Consider the following 22,718-nt stretch of genomic DNA (forward strand, 5'->3'; position numbering starts at 1 on the left):
GCAGCAACCTTGACGAAGAAAATCTTATTCTTAGGGGGCAAGGAGTGGCATTTGACAGATCTCTTATCTGCTTCTGTGGAGCTTTAACTACACCTAGGGGAACCTGCCAGAGGACGAGGCATGGCTGGGGGGACAGATGCTTGGAGAGGCACCTGCCTGGGGCGCTGAGCTTTCCTTTCTCTGGTGCTTTAGATACCTGGGTGAGTAGGTGCTTCACCGAGGGCCTGGGGACTTGGTGGTTTTACTGCTTTTACCCACTCCTGTGAACTAGTGAGGTTCTGGGCATTTAGCACAGGGCAGTGTGTTCATCTCATTGTAGGCATGACTCTGCTGTCACTGGGGCAGGACGGGCATAGCTAAGCACAAACTCTGGGACGGGTTGGGGCCTCCAACCCTGTTATGAGGATGTAACAACACCTCCAGCCCATGTGGTAGAGGGCTCTGGAAAGCCTTTGATGGGGGCAAGGTGGAGGCAGGCTGTGGTGAGACAGCAGGGCCACTGTTTCCTTTGCTGGGGACCACGCTGGGCTTCTGAATTAGCAAACCGATGGTCCTGGTTAGGCTGGGGAGCCCTGTGCCTTGGGGGCTGTGGCCGAGCGGGTGGTCGTGTGCAAGAGTGCAGCAAAGTCGGCGGCTTTGATGATGGGAAATACCAAAGCAAGTATGAATAAATGAAAGCTCATTGTTGGAAACTCGGAGTTGCAGGTCTCCTGTGTGGGAGCAGGAAGCTCTGACAGCTTATATTCAAGGGAAGGGTAGCGTGGTGGGCTGGTTAGTCTCTTTGTGGAACGATAACACCCATGTGGGTTTATAGTTTAAGAATTTTCGATTTCTTACATCTGGATAAATGTTATCATATGGCTTAAATGACCTCAGATGAACACTATGAGAATAGCTAGTGATGACTAATTTTAAAACACAGTCTGGAGCGCCTTGGAGGAAACGCGAAGCCTACAGTGTCATCTGTGTGGCTACATGGAAGTTCCATACACCAGGTTTGTTGATGCCTTAAAAAGTACTCTTACATGTTCTCCAAGTGTGTGCGTGCGTGGGATGTCTAATGGGCAATCTGCCTTTGGGATCATGCCTTTTTTCAACCCATGTCTTGCCGCCTCATCTGCAGAAAAGCCCAGGATGGAAATTGTGCGTGCTTGTCACACTGTTGAGGACAGAGTCCCAGCTACACCAGTGGCCCTGAGGCCCAGCAAATCTCTGGGAAGGCTTACCTTGTTCCAGCAGCCCTGGACTGGTAAGCCGTCCTCGCCCTGCAATAAGGAAGGAAAGCACATGGCTCAGACTCTCCAAGATGACCCACCGGCAGGCAGGACAGGGCAACAAGGGGCACAGACACTGTGGCAGCTGATCAGGATCAGCCCGCCTGCCATTGTCTACTTTTCTATTTCTATTTCTTCCAGGTCAGGGACCTGGAAGGACACAGGAAGCAAGTCCATCTGCTCTCCCCTTGGCTTGGGTCACCTGAGGTTTCAGTGCACGGCCCAGAGGGGCTGTCCCAGCCTGAGGGGTCAGCGAGCAGAGGCAATGTGAGTGCTATGGAAAGACCCGCCTGGTCTCCGCTCTGGCTGCACTGAGCGCTCTGTGCTTATGGGCAAGTCGCCCCGCACTTGGCTGCCTCAGTTTCCTCCTCTGTAAAGCTTGGGGAAGGTGTGGCTGTATGAAATGACTGTTAAGGTGCCCCCCAGTTCTCCCATTCTCTAATTGTTTTCTCTTCCTTATCAGTGGAAGGAAGAGATCAAGGCATTTCCCATTTGAGGCTGAATAAGAAGGAGGAGGGGTGCAAAAGGACGTGGCCCTGAGGTACCTTCAGCAAGGTGACAGGGGCTTGCTGGGGATTTTGGAGGGAGATGCAGTGGCAGGACAGGAATTAACTCTGTGCCATTTGCCCCTTTGCTGTTGGCACCCACAGAGCCCCGGCAGCCTCAGGATGTCCTGTGTTCTGGGGCCCTGATGTCCTGCCTCTCTGGCATGCCCTGGGGGAATCTAGGAGTCTCTGAGAGACAAGGTGGGAGGGGAAGACTGAACCAGGGCAAAGATTGGGTCCCTGGTCCATGTCTGCTAGAACTGCAGCCCAGATTCTAGAATTCCAGGCTCCAGGGCAGAGGAAGAGATGGACACAGGGTTTTTGGGGCCAGAGCAAGTGGTCAGCCCCAGGGAGATTGACTAGGAGTCCTCTGGGCCCCAGACCATTTTCATTCACCCATGACAGGTACCTAAACCCCTCACCTGGCATCCAGCAGGTAGCCAGAGCCCCACAGAGGGCCAGAGAAGTCTAGTTATCGTGTTCGAAAAATCATGATCAATAGCACCCCTGCCCCCATGCCCACAATCACAAAATGCAGGAGAAGGGGAAAACAGCAACCAGAAATAGAGGGAAGATAAGTGCACTTCCACAGCAAAATTAATAGACCAATGACATATCAATACGGGATGTTATTGGAGAATACGCTAGTTTGCATTAAGGATCAAATAAACATGTCCTTTGTTGTCCCCTCTGGGTGAGGGGTGGGTCTGCAGCGGGAGGTGGTACCTTCCAGAGCTTCTTGAAGACCTTATGCCCCCTTCCCCAGCCCGCCACGGGGCACCATTTCCCATGGACTTAGGAAGGGAGAGGAGCCTCCGCCGGCCACAGTGGCATTCCCATTGGCACATGGATGGTGGCAGGGGGGGCAGAGGAGGATGGGGCAGGTGAGGATACTGGTGACGTATGAGAGAGGAACAGGGAGGCCAGGGCTGCAGCTGGCAGAACTCAAGGTGCTCAGACTGTGGAAGGGATGTGGCAGAGGGGACAGGTGGCTGATGATTCATGAAGGTGCTTTGGAGTGACAAGGACATTCTACTGCTGAGAAAGGTGCCTGTGCATGCCGCATGCTCGGGGTCCACAGGCCAGGCCAGCGGGCACATGCGGGAGGCAAGCAAGGGTTTTAGAAGTGAGGGACTGGAGGCATGCTACTCTGCGTGCTTGTTCTCTTCTCCTTTTGTCATCGGTCTGAAAAAGTCTCTAGAAATTCTCCTGAAGGGGTTCTATGGTCATCTTTTGGAGTCAAACAGCATATTTTTAAAACTAGTGTTTTCTATTCAAAGATAATTCCTGTGTGACCTCAGGGTGGGGATGTGGGGACAGGAACTCTCATTTGACAGTTACGTATATGAAAATAGCTCCCTGAACTACAGTCCTTCTGGGGAAATTTAGGCCAGGAAGCTTTTGAGCTGATGCCTTGCAATGAAGTGCCATCTTCTGCTTCCTTTGCAGTAAGTTGAAAGGATAGCTGTGGAGGTCTAGCATGTCCCCGTCTTGATAGGGACTGGGCCAGGTGAGAACTGACCTGCTGCCCTAATCTGGGACATGCTTAGCAGAGAGTTCCTAAGTATCTCCCTCCCTCTCTGCCTGTCTGTTTCCTCTCATCTCTTCCTTAACTAAATCCTCAACCTTTCCTGCTCTTCCAGACTTCTCAGTGGTGAGCCAGCTAAAGGTGTAACACGTAAGAAAGGGAAACCAAGGGAGGGTCTTGTCATGTCTTTTGGGACTTAGGCAAAAAGGGCAAACTTTTAGGGTCTAAAATCCCCTAGTTCAGGCAGAGTTACCAGGGCAGCAACCCCAGACCCAACTTGATAGAATGGCCAGGACAGCCTCCTTCTCGGCTTGGTTCTAGAACTTCTCTGTGTACCCTGTGTTTATAAGTGTGCCCATCCATCCCCTGCCAAACTGTGAGATGCTGGAGCAGTAAGGGATGTGGGGCTGCCTCGGGCAGTCCATTCAACTGTTGGGCCGGGTGTTCAGCCAGCCCTTGCTGAACTAACTGCTGGGTGTAAGGGAAGAGAAGTCACAGTTCCTAAGCACCTGTCCAGAGAATCCACTTTTCTAGTTTTTTCTGTGGTGGCAGATTGTCTAGAAGCAGCTCTGAAAGGAGGATCAGGCACAGCCGATGCTGGCCTCGTATGGGCAGGGATGACTCACATTAAGGTGATGTGCTTTTGAAGCAGCTCTAGGGGGAAGCCAAGAAGACACCTGGCCAACTTTGCATGCACGAGGTGAGTGTGGCAGGAGCCGCTGAGCACCAGCCAAGGCAGGGCAACCCTTGGCGTCTACAGAGTGAAGAGGCAGGAAGTGGAGACTGGATGGATGGAGCAGGAGGAGGTGGAGGGTGATTGGAGAGGCACACAGGCATGAACCACACGCGTGGGGAAGCCCAGATTGGCCATGCAGGCAAGGAAGGGTGATGCCATACCAATGGGCACGGGGCATCCAGTCCGTCCAGCCCTGGTAACCCTGGCTCCCCTTTCTCTCCTTTAAAACCTCGGTGTCCCTGTTCACAAAACCAACCGCGATGATTATTTAGGTCAAGGCTGGCCAGCTCTGACTGTGGAGTAGAGAGGCCCAGTCCCAGCCCGGCCAGGATGCAGGACCTTTGAGGCATCTAGAGGTGGAGCCCCAATCAGTTGAGTCCCATCTCCTAAATCCACTTTCTTTGGCCTCCGGGGGCGTTTAGCTTTGAAACATGTCCAGCCAGCCCCCTCTCCCTTTACAGGCCCACTTGGAGAAAGCAGATGAATTTCAACGTTCGTGCATCGTAATTTTGAGAACCTTCAAATGGACTGAGAAGGCACTTGAGAAGCCCAGCTGATGTGCCACGAGGCATTCCTTATTAGCTCATTAGGGAAGGCTTCCTGGAGAATGTTTGTTTACTGATTTTGGTCTGCAAATTTTAGCTGGGTGGCTGGTGGGCGTTGGGAGACCGTATATTAAAAGTCCGCTTTCTGGCCTTGTTTTGCCCAGTGGGGGCAGAGGTGGCCCTCAGGAGATGCTAACCTGGGTGTCCTGCATCCTGATCGAGTGAGGATGCCAACAGCTTGAACTGCCGGCTACAGAGGCGGCCACAAAACGAAGAAGGCAGATGCATGGCTCACAAATGCTACACTGGCTTCTAAAGCCATCCTGGAACGAGGAGCTGAGACCTCCAAAATCCCTTTCCTCAGGGTCTCTCCACTTCCACACATCAATTGTTCTGCTTCAAAGGAAAAGGATTTAGCCAGAATGACTTGCAGCTGTGGCTTTAAGGCAAAACCAACAGCAGGCAGCATTTCACGGGCCAAGAGCCCAGGGAGGTTTGGTAGCATCAGTGTAGCCATTCGGTTCTCATCTTAGTTTATTTGCCTTCTTTGTTTCCAGCTTGCAAACCTCAAGGAAAAAACCAGAACAAGGCAAGTAATAAATGAAAACATACCAATGGACAGGGGGCATCTAATCCAGGCGCTCCTTGGTCTCCCTTATCCCCTTTAGGCCCTCTAGAGCCTTTCTTCCCCCTCTCCCCCTGTAAATAATAGTTTAGTCCGAGAAAAAAAACAACAACATCAAAACTTTAGGATCATTCATGTGTTAAGGTTAGAGACAGAAAAATAGAGAAATTAAAGCGGGAAAAATAGCTTCTTTCAGTTAGGATAGTCTCTCCCCAGTAGGATTTGGGGTCAGTGCTGACTGCCACCCCTCTAAGAACCTGAGGATTTGGCTAAAGCGCCCAGGGACAGGCAGGGAGTAGGGCGGGGCCTGGGAGCAGGGAACAGGGAGCAGTAGGGCTCAGAGGTGCAGATGGAAGGTACTGGTGGCCAGTTTTGTTAATACTGAGCCCAGAGCAGGTCTATGGTAAACAGGGGCTCGCTTCTTTTTATTGGAGGGTCCATTTTTGAAGGGCTTTGGTCTGACAATTTTTGTCCCAATTGGTTTTCGTCCCTTTGATATTCTATTAGGTGGTAAGGTGATTTTTGTTTAGAACCCAGGGAGTGTGTGTGTGTGTGAACACAATATGTATGAACATGTGTGTGCCCACAGTTATACATATGATATGTGTGCATGGATTCGTGGGCACGTGCTTGTGCATGTGTGCACGTGCATGCATAAATGTGTGTATATGCTTGGGCATGTGTATACAAGTGTGTGCACATGTGTGTCCAGGGCTCAGGATTGAGCCCTGGTTCTCAACTGGGTCTGTCCATTCTATATGTCTCTGGTCCATCTTGGTCTGAAGCCATTGGCAGCTATTCCTATATGGACATGTTGGTTCAAGGAATTCATTTGTTTCTGAAAAGCTCCAGTAAATATCACCTTTCTAAACTGAACACTATTTTTCATGTGCCAGAGTCACTCTCCATTTGAAGAAGGGCTGTGAGGAATCCTTTGGGATGAATTTGAGTTTGGATTTTCATAGGCTGGGTTTCCTTACAAGGGGCGAAGTGCGCTCCTGGGGAGTCTTCCTGGGAACTCCCGTCCCCCGCTGCAGAAAGCCGACTGTCTTACGCTCCCGGAGCGTTTATTGCGGGGCCATTAGACCTTGAAGGAGGGCAGCATATTGATCAGAGCAAAAGCTTAAAGCCAAAGCGGGCCCTGCCTATTGTCAGCAGCATGACTTTGGGAAGTTACTTAACCTCTGAGTCTCAGTTTCTTTACTTGGAAGATGTGGATAATAACACTTGCCTCCCAACTTTGTTGTGAGGTCTTTGTGTTTATTAAGTGCTTACTATTGGCACACAGTATGTGCTCAGTAAATGGTAGCTGCTTCATAATGATAACAGCAATGTTTATTATTTCTTTTTAGCTAGTGTAAGGGTGAAGGCTGCTGCCAGAGGAATGGCCTTGTTGTATCTGCTGTGTTTCCATAGTGGAAGGCTAAGGGTTTTTTAAAGGGAGGCAAAAGAGAAGAATGTTTTGGATGTTTACCATGATCTTTGGAAATTAATCAAATTTCTTGATTCCTGAGGTCCCTGTAATTGCCAATGCATTATTCTAAGTGAGTTCTCTAAAATGCAAATACCTACTTAGAAAAAGATACGTGTTTAAGAGGAAACATGAACATGCCTATTAGGCGTTAAGTGCATTGGCTCTGAGATACTCCCACCAATGAGAACATAATGGCATGAATATTCCTCAAACAGTAGAGAAGCAAAACCACTTGAATTGGTGCTAGATCTAAGTGTATAGATTATGGCACTTTCTGCTCATGATCATGGTTAGATCCTTGGGATGCCTTATTGTTTGGATGGGAAGTCCCACCAGGGTAAACTTTCCCAGGAATGTGGCCCCTCATTCTCCTTGGGTCAGGCCAGGGTAAAAGTAAACGCAGTTTCCTGAGTTCAGAGGGTGGGCAAAGCTCCCAGAGACTGGGGGATTGCAGGGCCCAGATGATTTGCCTGTGGGTAGCAGAGGGTTGGCCTGGTCCTGACTTTCAGGATGGGTTACTTGCATTATGTGGCATCACACTCTAAGGGAACAGGAAATGGCTCTAAATTGAGTGCCCTTTGAAGATGTTAGTGTAGTAGCTGTGCCTACATCCGCGCTGCTCCCAAACAGGCCCTGACACAGAGTTCGTTCTAACTGGCACAGGGAAAGCGGTAGATAAAAATCAAGCTGCAGGGGTTTCTTTAAACAAAATAAACAAGTGTATAAAAATTGATTTTAGAGGAAATAAATTGAAGCTGGGGGAGTGAAAGGGATAGGATGAGGGATATGGGATTGTTATAATGTAGTGAACAGTACAAGGGGAGAGATAAATATTGAAGGAGTGAAGGAAGGAAGAGGCAGGCCCAGGCCAAAAGAGCTGGTAGAAGAAGGACCGGTAAGGAGGCGAGGGCACCTGGGGAAGCAAGACACTCATGCACGCACACACACAGCACACACACACGTGCACCCCGCACCCCCAGCCGACACTTCTTGGAGAGGCATAGTGGCCTCGCCACATGCACCCAGACCTTTCAGTTGGCTGTGGCTTACAGGCAGCGCCACCTTAACACCAATTTTTCTGATGCCCAAATTGCCAAATTCATCACCCCCATTCATCATTTGACAGATTTTTTCATGCTAAAAGTGGCTCCTGGGCCAAATTCACAGGGCTGTAAAGGGACAAGGATAGTGTCCTTGGTGACAAGGACAGAACATTCCTTTCGTTGGCATGTGTGTCCCCTCAGAAGACTGCCTGTTTGGGGCCCTGACCCTTGCCTACCGCAACAAGGACCTTCCTCCTTCCATGAACAGCAAAGAGGCTACAAGACCATCTTCTGGTGGGACATGGAGGAACAACACTTTAAGCCTGAGCCTCAGGTCACTGTACAATGTGACATCAGGCCTGTGCTGCACCCACCAGAGCCTCTGTGATGGGGGCCCTGGCATGTTGTGTGGTGACATTTGGGAGCTTCCCTGTTGGCAGGCACCCTCCATACCCAGAGAGGGCAGAGGGCTTCTAGTATCTCCAGCTTCACCCTCACAAACAACAATGAAACTTGTAACCAGACTCTTACCTAAGCCCTTCTGGACTCTCACGTTGACCAAAGTGTCCCTATTCTGAGCTCCCAGGCATCAGAAAAAAAAAAAATGTCCATGGCAAAGTGCTGACTCTCCCTGGGCCTCCCTTTGTTTTGGAGGCTTTGTTTCTAAGCCCCACAAAGTCCTAATAGGCTAGAGGTGTAAAAAGGTCTGAGCAGGGAGGTGAGGTGTAGAGGAAACCCTTCCAGGACATTCTGGCGTCCTGAGAGTCAAATCTCTTGGAAGGAGAGAGTAAGCTGTTCCTTGATTCCGTAACCTGCTCTGTGGAGTAAGTCAACTGCATCTTCACCATACTCAAAAGAAGGTTCATGCAACTTGACTGCTTTCTGGACCTTCCTAAGTGACATATTGCTAATTTATATATGGGATGGGGGAAAGTGTGTAAAATCTTAGAAGGGGCAAGTGGAGAAGAAATACTTTCCCACTCATTCTGGGGGCCTTATTGGGTCATTCATTGGCCTTGGTTCCTTAAACATCAGCACCCCAGCCTCCCCCTTCTACTCTATCTGGGACAAGGGTGCCTGCCTGACCCGCCTCCACCTCTAAAGCAACACATTCACCACTTGGACTGGTTTTGCAGCCCTCAAATGGCTCAGCGCCTCAAGCCAACTGAAAAAGTCTTAAGAAATTGGTTTACAAAGTATTAATTGAATATAATAAAGAAAACCAGAACATTTTAGAAATAAATTAGAAAGGAGGTTAGTGTGCCAACTAGAAGGTGGAATGATCAATTTTTTTAGTGGCCTAAATTCTTTGATGCCACAGTAAAGAAAGTGGGCTCCCCAGCCTACTTTAACAAGCTGGAGCATTTCTGGAGGTAGGTCTGTTTATTCCAATGGTTCCTAGACTTGGTCTTCCCATGGACAGCCTGGTATGAGTAGCATATGGGGCAAACTGATGCTTTTGACCAGCTGCCACAAAGGAGAATTTAGGGCTATAGACATGCTCAATAAATACATCTTAAATTGAAGAGACTAGAATTGGTGCTAGATATAAGTGTACAGATTCTGGCACTTTCTGCTCATGATCATGGTTATCAGTGTTCAGAGATCAGCTGGAAGATTTGGGTTCTAGAACCCACCTGCCCTGTGCTTTAACTCTGTGCTCATACAGTACATTTCATCATCGTTCTGGGCCTGTTTCCTCATCTGTTCTCCCACCCCTTCTCTTCTCCCCCTAAGATCCTTGGATACGCGGCCCACTAGAAGACGGGGGCGTGCGCGACTCTCTAAGAACCTCTGTGATGCAGCGGCAGCTGAGACATTCTAGAAAGAAATCCAAAGGCCATTTCTTGGTCAATGAGATTAAATGGTCCCTGCTGGGACCAAGTATGTCATGTGTCACATGCCATGATGCATACCATACGGTGTGCAGCATATACAATGACACGGCTGTGGGTGCTGTGCACCTTTAATAATTGTGCCCTGGTGGAGATGGCAGAAACCGAAGGGCGAGCAAGGGGCCCCTGAAGGCACAGCCATTTCAGAGTCCTGCTCACTTTCCAAGAGAAGCGATGGCCGTGGCGGGGCTGGCTGCTTACAGCAGCTGTCTGCTTGTTCTCAACCTGGAATTTATTTTCTCTCTCATCAGTGGCCTGGGATGGCTGGCAAAACTGAATTTCAGAGGCTGGGACTAGGTAACGATGGCTTTAAAAATATCATTTAGGGGCACCATAGAGAGAGCTGGGCACGTGACTCCCATCACTGAGTGGCAATGCTAATCTGATGGCCACCGTGGGATTCAGTCTCCCCTTGTCAGGTGGAAAAATACATGCTTCAATTTCAGGATCAGGCCCCAGGCTCCCTGTGTACCACAGATTAAGCCCCTCACTATAAAGGCTTTTCATTTGCAATGATTTATCAGGAGAAACTATTTGCCATGTTGGGTCAGGAATCCCCGACTGGTCATTCCACCACATCATGAAGACATTAGTAACCGGAGCCAAAGTGCGCGGGGGTCAGACTCACCCGGTTTCCTTTGTCCCCGGGTGGTCCATGTAAACCCTGCAATAAATCAGAGAAATGGAAACACGTTAATGAGAAAACACAGAATGGCTGTACAGTCCTTCCTTCCAGGCTCATAAAGTTCTTCCCCGATGCCTAATTTATTGAAGACAGATTTAATTATCCCCATTTTACAGAAGGGGAAAATGGGGGCTCAAGGAACTTAACCTAGAGACAAATAATGAATTATTGGCAAAACCAAGAACGTGGCTCTGTTTTTTTTGCTCTGCAGTCAACATCTTGCCGTGTTCTTCAGGACCACTCAGGCCGAGGAGCGGTGGGGGCCGAGGACAGAGTCTGGGTAGAGAACTCTCCAGGCAGTGGAGGTATTTGCATGGCTCTTCGGCCATGCTCTTGCTAGAAGAATAACGGCGAGCTCCTCAGACCCTCTCTGTGAAGCTCATGTTGCTCTCCATGTACTCAGCCAGGGGAAGGAGCATAGGCCAAGGCTGGCCTGTGCTGCCAGCTTAGCCAGGGCAAAGCCACTGGGCAGCCAAGCGTGGAACTGGCGAACAGATGTACAACCTTCAAGAGGATGGGAAACAAAAATCTGGTTCTCTTAGTCAATCAACTTTTTTTTTTTTTTTTTTAAACAGGGCAGTGGGAAAAATCATCTCTTGGGAACGCTGCCCCTCTCCTTGCTGCATGACAGTGATCTGGACTTGATTCTGCACCCCCTACTCCGTGAGGGCAGGGGCCATGGCTCATCTCTGAGACCCCACTGCATCGAACACAGAGGCCTGCAGTGGACAGGGCTCATGATGTGTTTGCTACATCTCATCAGATAGTCCATGCGGCTGAGGACCTGGATCCTGGACAGGGACATTTGAACAGTGCCCAGCAGTGTTCTAGCTTCCTCTCTCATAGAAATGAGAATTTTTGTCTGGCCCTAGATTTTCTGCTGTAGCTTCAGGGTATTTTTTTAAACAAATTTTTACTTACTGACGAGAGAGAGAGAGAGAGAGAGAAAGAGAGAGAGAGAGAGAGATGCTGATTTGTTGTTCCATTTATTTATGCATTCATTGGTTGATTCTTGTATGGGCCCCGACTGGAGATCAAACCTGCAACCTTGGTGTACCAGGACAACGCTCTAACCAATTGAGCCACCCAGCGCGGGCTGGGTATTCAGTTTTGACAGTGTTTCTGGTGGTGGATGGGGGAAGTGAAGAGAACCTCTGACCCCGTGGAACTTACAGGAAGCCCAGCTGCTCCCGTTGGTCCTGTCATCCCAGGGTCGCCTTTGCTGCCCTGAAACAAGAAAAAGAAGCCCATGAGCCCTTCTGGATGTAGGAACAACCTTCCCGCCACTATTTTCTGCTTTCAGCCTGAGATATCTCTCCAGTTCCCTCCAACATCCCTCTGGGAAGCAAGGTCTTAGAGGAGGGTTGGGGTGACTGGGGTGGACTCTGTCCCGGGAGGCGGCTTGGAGGCCCCTTCCCCTCCCACCAGCACAGCCTATTCCCCAAAGGCCTCTGCAAGGACCGAGAAGTGTCCCGGGGGCACTGGCTGGCCAGAGGCAGAAGCAGGAGAGGAGAACGAGGGAGGAAACAGGCGTGAGCATGAAGGTAGAGAAAAGAAAAAGGGAACAGAAAGAGCTGTGATTTCTTCTTTGAAGCTGTAAGTGTCACCCTTCAGGGCAACCGCCCTGGTGGAGGGACGGCACTTGGTCCACCTAGGAGGGAGGGGTGAGACTTCCAGGGCTGATGCGGTGACCCTGTGGGCCACAGGTGGCAGGGCCGAGGGCTGAGGCTGAGGCGGCCGCTCAGGCTCCCGGCTCACGGAACACTCACCCTCTCGCCCTTTGGTCCCGCAGGGCCTGGAACTCCAATTGGTCCTGGAGTACCCTGGGGAGGTGAAGGGAGGCAGAGGTGAAGGCCCTGATGCTGGGGGAGCCCTGGGAACCCCGCCCGACGCCTGGAGAGCAGCAAGGTCCAGTGGCCAGTTTTCAGGGTTGGCGAGGCCAGGCTTGTTCAGGGCAGTCGTTGGACTGAACTGTGTCCCTGTTTGGGTTTGGGGGCCTCGGGGAGCGACAGCCTCCCCTGCCTCAGAGCCAGATTTGAGGAGGACACCCTTTTACGTCACAGCCAAGCTTGCCAAGGCTGAAAACGGTAGGAAAATGGTTGCTTAGTTTGCTCCCAGAAGCGCTTGGGAGGGAGTTGACACCATCCCAGGGGTGGGGGGCCGGGGGCTGGCACCCCTTTGCTGTCACAGCTCCACATGCAGCAGGAGGGTCTTCATGCCACAGAGACCGATGCAGACGCACACACAGAGGCAGGCGTGGGAGGGTCATTCAGCCAACGCCCAGCCCACCCGCCCCCACTGCGGCCCTGGCCTGGCCTTCAGCCTCTGGCCGGACCGTATGTCCCCACTGCCAGGCCCAGTGGCACAGGCTGGGCTGCAGAGTGAATTAGTATGCCTCCATGTCTGCTGACACTGGCCTGGAAGGGAGGGGTGTCATCGGCGCTCCTCACTCAGGGCCGTGGGGGAGTTGGGGCAGCTCGAGCTACCGGAGCTGCGTTGCTTAGAGACGGAGCAGGACTTGCTATGGTGTAATTAAACATCTCCCCCAGGTTCCCAATTACAGCTCGGCTAGACAGAGTCTGTATTTCAGAGCTTCCTATGACTCTGCCTCAGTGTTTGTGTCTCCTGCTCAGACAGGAGGAGGTGTGGCTGGGCCCGTGTACAGTTCTCAGTGTTCCAGGTGTGGCTTGGAAGGCAGGGCAGGAACAATGGGGAAATGCTGATTTACTTTACTCTGGGGGAAAAGGGCAAAAAGATATTCTCGTTGCTTCCTTTGCAGCTATGAGGGAAGAAGGAAATCTGTGGGCATCTGTGACAAAAACATGTCAAAAATGAAAGAGGCAAGATGAGAGGAATGGTTCAGAACAGGACTGCGGAGTCACCGACTGGCTTCAGGTCCTGCCTTGAAGGCTCTTAGCTCTGTGCTATGGCAGAAGTTTCTCGGCCTCTCTGAGGGTCAGCTTTCCCACCTGTAAAAGGGGGATGATAACACAAGTGTCTGCCTCTCAAGCCGCATTTGATGCCCAGTAATTGTCAGTATTGGCAGGGCAGGATTATTTTTCCCATAAGAATTTTCCTTTAAGGTTATAATATCAGTTTTGTGAAAAAATAAATCTTCAGGTCTGAGGGGACAGAACGTATGAATTTGCACTGCTCCCCTCTGCCGTACATGAATGGAGTCTCGGTTTCTCTCATTCCAGCCCCAGATCACGTCCCTAGTTCTGACTGCACAGGGCGCGGGAGGGTGGAAATGGAGGGACTGCGGTGGAGAAGCAAAGCCATAATATTGCTTGCGCAACGGGTATGTTCTCCATTTATGAGAATCTATAATTTTAACTCCATAAACACGTGGTGGGAGAGGCCCAGGTAGACCTGCTCCTCTGTCCTGTGTGCATGTCCCCTCCACAAGTGAACCCTGCAAGTTCTCTTCTTCCCCCACGTGTCACTCCAGCCACCTCATTAGAAACTTGTCTTTTGGGCAGACCAAGCACCTGTGGCCTCAAAAGCGCCCCGCAAGGGCAGAGCTGAGATTCACTGGCAGGAAGAGGCTGGGCACACACACAGCTCTGGTTACAGCTGCTCTCAAGAGGCAAGTCTGGCCTCCTGGCCCTTGGTGGCCAGTGACCCCAACACCGTGGGAAGGGACAGGCTTCAGCTGGGAATGCCCCTGCCCTTAGGACCTCAGAGGGTGATCTGGGAGGAGGGCTGGAAGGTGGCGGGGGGGGAGTTTTTTCCCTGATGCTTCAGCTGTTTGTAAAAAAAAAAAAACAAACCCAAACAAACCCAAAAAACAAGGAAGAAGGAGCCCAGGCCTGTATGGCTCAGTTGGGTGTTGTCCCACAAACTGAAAGGTTGCTGGTTCGATTCCCTGTCAGGGCACATGCCTGGGTTGCGGGTTCGGTCTCCAGTCGGACCATGTATGGCAAGCAACCAGTTGATGTTTTTCCCACACGTCAGTGTTTCTCTCCCTCTCTTTCTCCCCCCTCCCCTTCTCTCTAAAATGGAAAAATAAAAAATACTTTAAAAAAAAAAGCCCACGTGCTTTCTAGTCACGAGTAGGTGACATGTGTTCTCTGGAATTAAGAGAAACAAAGGAAGAGGGGACCCAAGTGCCCATCAATTAGTTCTGCATAAACTCCCTTGTTGGGATGGATGAATATGGTGCAACGGGCAGTGAAGGGCATGGTTGTGACATGCCCACAGAACATTGCGCTGGGACGGGCACGTGCGCTTCTAGATGCTACAACTGCCCTCACGCGTCCATGCTGTCCCCACCCCATTCATGTCAGACTGGTGGCTATGCAGGACTAGGGAGTCCCTGTGGGCAGACAGGAGGTGGACAGAGCTCACAGCATGAAGACAACACAGCATGACGGGCACATACAGACACTGTTGTGTTTGACGGGGATGAGTCAGGGCCCAAGTCCCCAGGGCTGGGCTCCCAGCCTGAACTCGGCATTCATGTAGGAGGGTCTGTGCTGCTGGAGTGGGACCGCCACTCCACATCCGGTGGTCTGGAAGTGCCGATTTGAGGGCCCGGGGTGCACACTACGAGCGGGGAAGTTTAGATGAAGGCCAACCATCTCTGGTCAAGAGGCCAGAATAAGCACTTCTGAAGTGAGCACACATGGTGCCGCCTTCCTGGTGTCAGTAGTGGGATAAGGCATGACTCACTGGGAAAACGAGGCCAGAGTGGGACAGACGAGAGGGATCACAGGCCAGGGGTAGGATGGGGTGGGGTGAAGGGTAATGGAGAAGTGACACTCACCGGTGGCCCAGGCCTGCCGTCCAAACCTGAAGCTCCCTGGACAAAGGGAACAGTTTGACCAAAAGAAGGGTAAGGGAGGAATGGGAGGGAGAAAAAGGGACCAGGGAGGGAAGAGGTGAGTGAAGCAGTGACTCTGGACAGACATAAATGCTGGTAATCAAACAAAACGGGAGAAGTAAGCTTGGGAGGACAGGTAATGGTATTCACATGGAAACCAACGAAAACATGGAGACACCGAACGCAGTGTGGCCGACTGCTGAGCAGGCTGGGTGATCAGTGCAGATGACTGTTCTGCTCCTTGTTGGCCCCTGCTCCCCTCTCTCCTTACACCCCCTCTCAGAAATCCCTCTCCCAAAGGGTGGTATCACTCGAGGGAAAGGGATATAGAAAGTGAATTCGTGGGGAGGTGCCTGGAACCTGAGCTAGTACATCCTTCCCAGGACCAGTCTCCCTGGGGAGAAACAAGCCCACTTGGAGGGTGGGGACCTGGTGAGAGTGGTCTGTTCAGACTAGGCCACACTGGGGAGCCCGTGAAGCTTGGCACCGAGTTCCAGTACCTGGTTTTGAAACCTGGTTGATGCTTCTACTTCAGCCGGGTGGGAGGAGTTGGTCCTTAAATGATAGCACTAATGATGCCTCACATTTCTCTGGACCTTTGCAGTTTGCAGATCTCAACACTAACTCAATCCATTCATGTTGCCCTAGACAAGGGCTCTTTTATAGAAAGGGGCTTTGGGGGCAAGTGACTGGGACAGAGGTCAGGCCATGTATGCCCTGGAGTAAACTGGGTAGAAGGTGGGATGCTGTTAAGACCCATTCACTATCTGGTGTTATATGCAGTGGGAAGGGAAGCTCTTCCCCACCCTTGGGCCATAAAGCTGTCCCTGAGACCCACCTTGGAGAACCAGGGGAAAATGATCTAATGATTCCAATGTGACAAGCCAGAGAGATGGGAGCAAGACACTCTAACTCAGTAAGGACTGAGTTCTTGAAAACTGCTTCCAAATGAGCCTCAAAAATGAGCCGAGGCCTTAGGATTTTAAAGGTCGGGGAACGCTCCCCTGAAAGAAGGCCAGGGAGCTGCTTCCTTCTGGGGTAGGGTGTTGGTTGTAGGATCCTACAGGGCTTTGCTTCTCCTTTGGAGGACCTATGTAATTCTGGGACAGTCTTGACTCATAGCCTAGAGAGCTGTGGTTCTCAATCCCAGCTGCAACATCAGAATTTTCTGGGTGTAATGTAAAATAATACAAATGCCTGGTCCCACCTCAGCCCAATTCGACCAGAGTCTCCAACAGGGAGGCCGGGGTCATGGCAAGTAAGAAAAGCTCCAGGTGACTCCAAGGTGCAGCCAGTGTTGAGAACCACTTCTGTAGGGCAAATAGGAAGAAGTCAATAGGATATGCCTGGGAAAATGCACTGCTAGTATATGGAATAAAATAGTGAGATGAAGCCTAGAAACAGAACTTTAGCTAAATATCCACAAACTTTGTCTCTTCATATTAATACTGAATTATCTCGAGAGGTCTGGAGCACAGTGCACAAACTGGAGGTTTTTGGGCTCTGTATGGGCCACTGATATATTTTCTATGGCTGGTTTTTGGTTTAATGTAAGAAAATAGGGAGATTTCACATAAAATGCCAGATGTCCAGCTTCCTTTGAAAAATTAGAAGTTCCCCGATGTTTTATTGGATCCTCACTCTCCTAAGGCAGCACAGTCAGCTGAAATGAGAAGGGGCTTATCTCCTTTAAAAAGGGACAAATGGTCTCTAGGTGCCATAGTTCCCACCACTCCCTATTGTCTCTCTGAAATCCACGTTAATTGCCATTTATGAATATATTTGCTTTGTTGTTTTCTTAAGCTAGCAAAAGTATTTCTTTGTACCCATGTCTCTATCAAAAGTAGAAAAATTAAAGATAGACTGGATACTTTGTCTTTCCCCTGGCATTTTCTTTGTTGATATTACTTGTTTGGTCTCTGTGCCATTTGCGTTTTGACTGAATTCTCCATGTTCACTAGGGTGGTTGGGGCCATGAAGGTGGACAAAGAGAGATTCGTGGTTGAGTAAGGAGTACTTAATCATTCCAGACACAGCAGAAGACATGGGAGAATGTCTGCTAAACTCATCAGTTTTCTGAAGTCTGTCAAGCGAATCAGCTGCTTAAATGTTCCTACTTTTGATGCACTAATGAGAGTGTAGTTACATCTTTTCTCTTGCTTTTGGTTGCTGTGATTATATTAACCAGACCTTCACGCTCTGCCAAGCTGGGGTAATTGGGCTTCCCATTGTTCCCCTGCTCTTTACGGCTTCCTGGGGAGGGAACTGGCCTGGTGCCTGGGACGGAGGAAGCCCCAGTGGCTGGGAAGAGCCCCTAGCAAGGCTGTGGTCTCAGTGGGGGAGGAGCTTCTGGCCCCTCCTGGCCACGGACGTAATATGGGGCCTTGAGTGACCTACTTTCTTCTCTGGGCCCATCAGTCAAATGATTAGCTGGATCACTGAAATCCCTTCCAGCTCTTGAAAAACAAACCAAAAGGAGTGCCACCCTCACTGGAGCGTGAGGGAGGACCGGAGCCCAGCATGGTGGGGTGTGCTCCCCTGGCCATGGCGACCAGGCCATCAGCCCATCGGAGCTTGGGGCAAAAGGGTTTGCCCAGCCCAGGCCCCACGTCTGGAAGGGCCTTCTGAGGAGCCCTCTACCCTGACCTGGGTCCTCTAGCTCTGGGCAGGCTGAAATCAGAGATCTCAGGGAACTGGGATCTTAGTGGCCTTAGCTGGAGGGGACCAGAGAATCTGACTTTTTACATGCTTTTCTTTTCTTCTGTGGCCAGTACCTCAGAGTGGAGATCGGGGTGTTCTTGGGGCCCCTCTGGGAAAATAGAGGAGTGATGGAGAAGACTCCATGGTCCCACTGCTCCCAAGTTCTCCAGGTGTGGCCCCGGTAAGGGCAACATTTTATTGCCTCTGGATCAGGCACATGTAGGGCCTGAGGCTCTTCTCAAGCCACCTCTGGCTCTCCAGCTAGGCGCTCTTTGGGGTAGGCCCTGTCTTACTTAGCTCCACATTTCCCCACAGCGAGGCCAGGGCCTGGCCCGGGGAGGCCTCAGTAAGAGAATCAGAGCCTATGGTCTTGCCCAGGTGGGAAAGCAAAAGCACGCTGAGCTCTGGAATGCCCAGCACCTGTCGGCACCACCTGGCTGGGCTCCTCTCAGCAGGCCTGCTGGGTCCGCGATACTTACGGGTAATCCCAGAGGACCTCGGTCTCCTTTTTCTCCCTGGACACCCTTCTCTCCTTTTGCTCCATCTAGTCCTGCTTCTCCCTGAAGCAAAGGAAGACGGGGGGAGATCACAGAAGGGCACGTCTCAGACCAGTCATTCTTGCATTCTGAAGTCCTGGAGAGGGGAGTGGGTGCAGGGGAGGGAGGAGGTAGACGAGGGGAGGTAGAGGAGGGAGGCAGGCTGGGGACTCCAAGAATCCCTCACTTAGCCTGTCTCTGCATTAGCTGGAGTCCCCTGTATCCCTGTAGAAACTTGGAGGTCACCCAAAAGAAAAGAGATGGCAGAGGGGACGCAAATCCACATGGCTTTGGCCTAGGTGACTCTTTGCATGGCAGAGACTGGGACCCTTCAGAGGCTGGCTGGCAGATGCCTGAAATGCCACCACTGGAGCTCGGAGGCTCCCAAGCTAATTGGGAGAAAAACTGCCCAGTGGTCCTCTGAGAAGTGCTGGGCAGGAGGCGAGGGCTGCCGTCATGCCAGCAGCTCCAGCTCCTCTTACCCATTTGAGATGCTTTCTGGGGGAGAGTGGGAGACCCCAGGCCGGGGTGCAGTGGGCTGGGTTCCTGGGAGGGGTGCCACGCCAGGCAGCTCTTTGTTCCCCCCCACCCCCCATACTCCAGGGGCAGTGAAGGGTCTGGGGCAGGTTACATGGGAAAAGGATTTTATCATCTGTCAAGAATCTAGCCTGTCATTCTGTAGGACTCAAGGATGGATGGGAAAATTTCAAATCTGAAGCCTGCCCAGTGTCAATGATGGAGCTATACAGGGCCATAGGCCTTCATTCTGTCCTGGTCATACTTCGCCGGCCGAGTGTCACATGATTCCATCTAGGGAAGGGGCCGGCGGGGCTCCCCCTCTGAGGCACTTCCCCTTTTTTCTGCGCTCATTGATGCAGCCCCCTTCCCCCACGCCTTCACCCCGTACCTGTCCATGGCCTCTTCTTACCTTTGGTCCAGGAATGCCTTGGAGCCCCTGCGTTTGGAATCAAAACAAGGTGCCTCAGAAGTGCAGTTCTAGTTAAGTCAAAAAATTCTTGGCCACAAGCTGGACCACAACAGTGCAAGGGCTTAGGGCGCAGAGCCTGGCCTGGGCCCCGCCCAGCAGGGGCAGAAGGGAATGCTAAGTGGGGTTGTGCTTGGGGCTCCCTGGGGTGGGGCCTATGCCAGGCTTCCCCAGCCAGGAACTGAGGGAGAGTATTTCAGTGTCCCCCACGGCTGACTCGGAGTCTCATGGAAGGAAGACTGAGAAAAAACAGCAAAAGTTGAATAAATTAATGTGTGCAAAAGGCTTAGAGCAGTGTCTGGCACATAGTGACTTAAGTTACAATAAATATTGGCTACTATCATGATTACTGTTACTACTTCTACCAAAGGCGGCGGTGACATAGTGCCGTAGGACCAGGAACCTTGCAGAGGCAAGAACTAGCATCTGTGGGCTTAGGGTGCTTGCAGGGCTCTCTAGGTGCAATGCAAAGGGGTCTTTTTAAAGGCCTTGTCTTATTATCTGTAACCATGGAAAAGCCCATCCAGTGGGGCCGGTTTTAAATGGGTCGCTTTATTTTTAACCCAGGTCTTCTTGCTGGCTGGTTAGTGGGAAGAAGGAAGGAGAGGAGCAGATGTCTGACGGCAAAGGTTAGAGCTTGGTGACAGAGCGACTCCTGCAAGGCAGAGAGACTAGACTCCAGGGCTGCCATGCCACTCGACTGTTTCCAGGAAACCAGGCAATGCCCACGCTCCTTGGTGTCACCAAAATGGTGCCTGTTTAATGGGGGGGGGGGGGGGGGTAGGGGTTTGTGGGTGAGAAAACCCTGCCCTGGGAGGAGGAGGTGGCAGTGACCTAGTGCTGAGGCTGAGCCCAGTGACTACCATGGGGAGGGGACCTTAGGGGAGGGGACCCAGTCACAGTAGACTGAAATGCTAATGAGCCCTCCAAACTTACCGGAGGTCCGGGAGGCCCCTCTGGCCCTGGTGGCCCAGGAACCTAGAAGCCAGAGGGAGATGGTTAGCTCACCCCTGCCTGTCATGTTCTAAGTGGCCTTGCCTCCTGACATGGCCTGGGGTCCAGTGGGAGACTTCAAAGCCAAAGGCAGAACTGCCCAGTGCACAGTCTCCCAAAAAAAGGCTTACAAAATAAAGCTTTAATTTGTAGACCCCTTACAAACTAATAGCAACTCATTAACCTTTACATTGTTGCAAAAACAAAACCAACCAACCAACCAACCAACCAACCAACACCGCTGGCAAATGCCCTCGAAACATCTATTCTCCCAGATTTAAAACAAAAACAAAAATAATCCAGGAAATCTGGCAGCAGGAGGTTCTCGATTATGCATGACAACAAATGCCTGGAGCTGAATGGGAGCTTTCCCCTCCAGGCTGGGTCATGAGATCTCCAGTTTGCCTCAGTTCCTACCACTCTGTATTGTCTTTATCCTGGACCTTTTGTGTTTCTATGTTGCATGCCTGGCCATTATGGCCATTCGAATTTGAGACCTTTGGCTTAAAGGAGCAGGGATTGTTTATCTGAAAAGCGGGGAGGCTGAGATATTGCTGAAGACCATTCCTCAGGTCCCCCCACGTTTGTAGCAGAGGCTGCTGGACTCTGCCTCCCTTGAGGGCAGGTTGAAGTAGAAGAGATTCGTACTGGAGAGTGAAGCTGGGGAACCCAGGGCAGTCTTCCTCTGTCTGGAGCGTGGCATTCATCGCAGGTTCTGTCTCTGATGAAGACGAGCACCCATTTGTCTACAGTGCCCACCCTAGAGGTGGGCAGGAGACTTGCCTGCTCCTCTCTGAACTGGTCACCCCACTTCGGGTTTAGGGCTCTTCTCACCTTCCCAGGGGTGGAATCCCTTGGATGTGACCTGGGTGGGGACCTTCTGCTGGGCCACCATAGAGTGAGCTCCCACACTGGGCAGATGGAGACCCTTACTGTCCCTTGAACCTGTGGACTTTTCAGCTTCGTAATACATAGCCTCCTTGCAGGGAAGCAAGGAAACTCTAATATTTGGAAACTCTAAAAAAAAAATAAATTACTCCTTGTTTTTCTTATTATAAATAATTCATGAATCCTGATGGTGGTAGTGGTGATACATATCTATGCATGTGTTAAAATTCACAGATGTGTACACACACTCCCTCAAAAGTCAATTTTTACTATATGATAATTAAAATATAAAAAAAATTTAAAGTAATACAGATCCATTAAAATACTTTATAAATTAAAAAGAATTAAAAGGAGGAAAAGGAATGAATATCTGAGTACTGATAATATTTTGCTTTATTTCCTTCCACTCTTTTGATGCATATAAGATATTTGGGTCTATGTGCATCTCATGATATTAGAGAGATAATTTGATTCTCTGCTCTTTTTCATTGAACATGAAACCCACTTTTCCATTTTTTTATATGTTTCTCAAAAGCTCCTTTTAATGTCAATGTGCTATTCATTGAGTGCAAGGAAAATGAGTTGCTACTTAGCCAGGGTTGGAGCAGTGCTTGGCACAAGGAACGTTCTTCAACATGGGGACTATTGTTGCCATCGGTATTATTGCCATAAGTTATTTAATCAATTCCTTCTTGTTAGAAATGTAGGCTGTTTCCAATTTTTACTTTAAATACATCTGGAAGGAACATTTTTGGGTACAATGCCTTTCCTGAATTTCAGAGCATTTCTTTAGGAGGCTATCCATCTCCAAATAAGTAACATACATGTTGTATAATCAGGTCTGTTTCATTAAATGCAGACAGGACTTGGTGACATTGAAGTTGACAGGAGCCAGGGGACTTCTTCAGGGACTGAGAAGGCTTGGTGGTCTCTCCCTGAGCTCTGCAGTGGTGTCTGGGTGGCCCATGCCTTCCCACCAAATCCCCTCGTCCTCCCGTGTCCTTGACCTCTTGCTTTCCTGGCTCTTTCCCTTGAACCTACACATTTGCCAGTTCCTCCCCATTTTATATGAACCTGGCTTCCAGCCTGACTACCTCTTACTCCACTGCTCTCTTCTCTTCCTTTCACCACCACACCTCTCAGAAAATAATGCCTCTCTCTCTAGAAAACCTACCTCTGGAGCTTCTAGGCAAACCTCTACAGAGTCTTCAAGGCTCTGCTCAAATGACCTGCCTTTGGGGATGGTCATCCAACTCCCCGACCTGCTGCCACTCTAGTACCCACTACGGGGACTGTTTGCTGCACAGAGACAGGTCTGTTTATTTTCTGATCTCCAGGCTCCAGCTCCAGGAGTGGAATGTGGTGGGTGCTCGGTGAAATGTCACTGAGCGGCTTGATCAATGGGGAGACCACGCAGCAGACCGGGGCTACATGGCTAACC

General features: G+C 50.7%; 1 protein-coding gene across 1 annotated transcript in view; it reads right to left on the reverse strand.

The window, feature by feature from the left end:
- Positions 1-22,718, reverse strand: part of COL13A1 (collagen type XIII alpha 1 chain) — a 143,858-nt gene that overhangs the window by 778 nt on the left and 120,362 nt on the right. The window contains exons 32-40 of the mRNA XM_054572678.1: positions 20,333-20,374; positions 19,340-19,366; positions 18,355-18,435; positions 15,119-15,154; positions 12,120-12,173; positions 11,524-11,577; positions 10,294-10,329; positions 5,241-5,327; positions 1,227-1,265 (exon numbers count right to left, since the gene is read on the reverse strand). Of these exons, the coding sequence (XP_054428653.1) occupies positions 1,227-1,265; positions 5,241-5,327; positions 10,294-10,329; positions 11,524-11,577; positions 12,120-12,173; positions 15,119-15,154; positions 18,355-18,435; positions 19,340-19,366; positions 20,333-20,374 (456 nt within the window). The remainder of the gene's footprint in view (positions 1-1,226; positions 1,266-5,240; positions 5,328-10,293; positions 10,330-11,523; positions 11,578-12,119; positions 12,174-15,118; positions 15,155-18,354; positions 18,436-19,339; positions 19,367-20,332; positions 20,375-22,718) is intronic.

This window comes from Pteronotus mesoamericanus, unplaced genomic scaffold (assembly GCF_021234165.1).
Source record: "Pteronotus mesoamericanus isolate MK-2021 breed Mesoamerican mustached bat unplaced genomic scaffold, CSHL_Meso_final contig_24, whole genome shotgun sequence".
Lineage (NCBI taxonomy): Eukaryota > Metazoa > Chordata > Mammalia > Chiroptera > Mormoopidae > Pteronotus > Pteronotus mesoamericanus.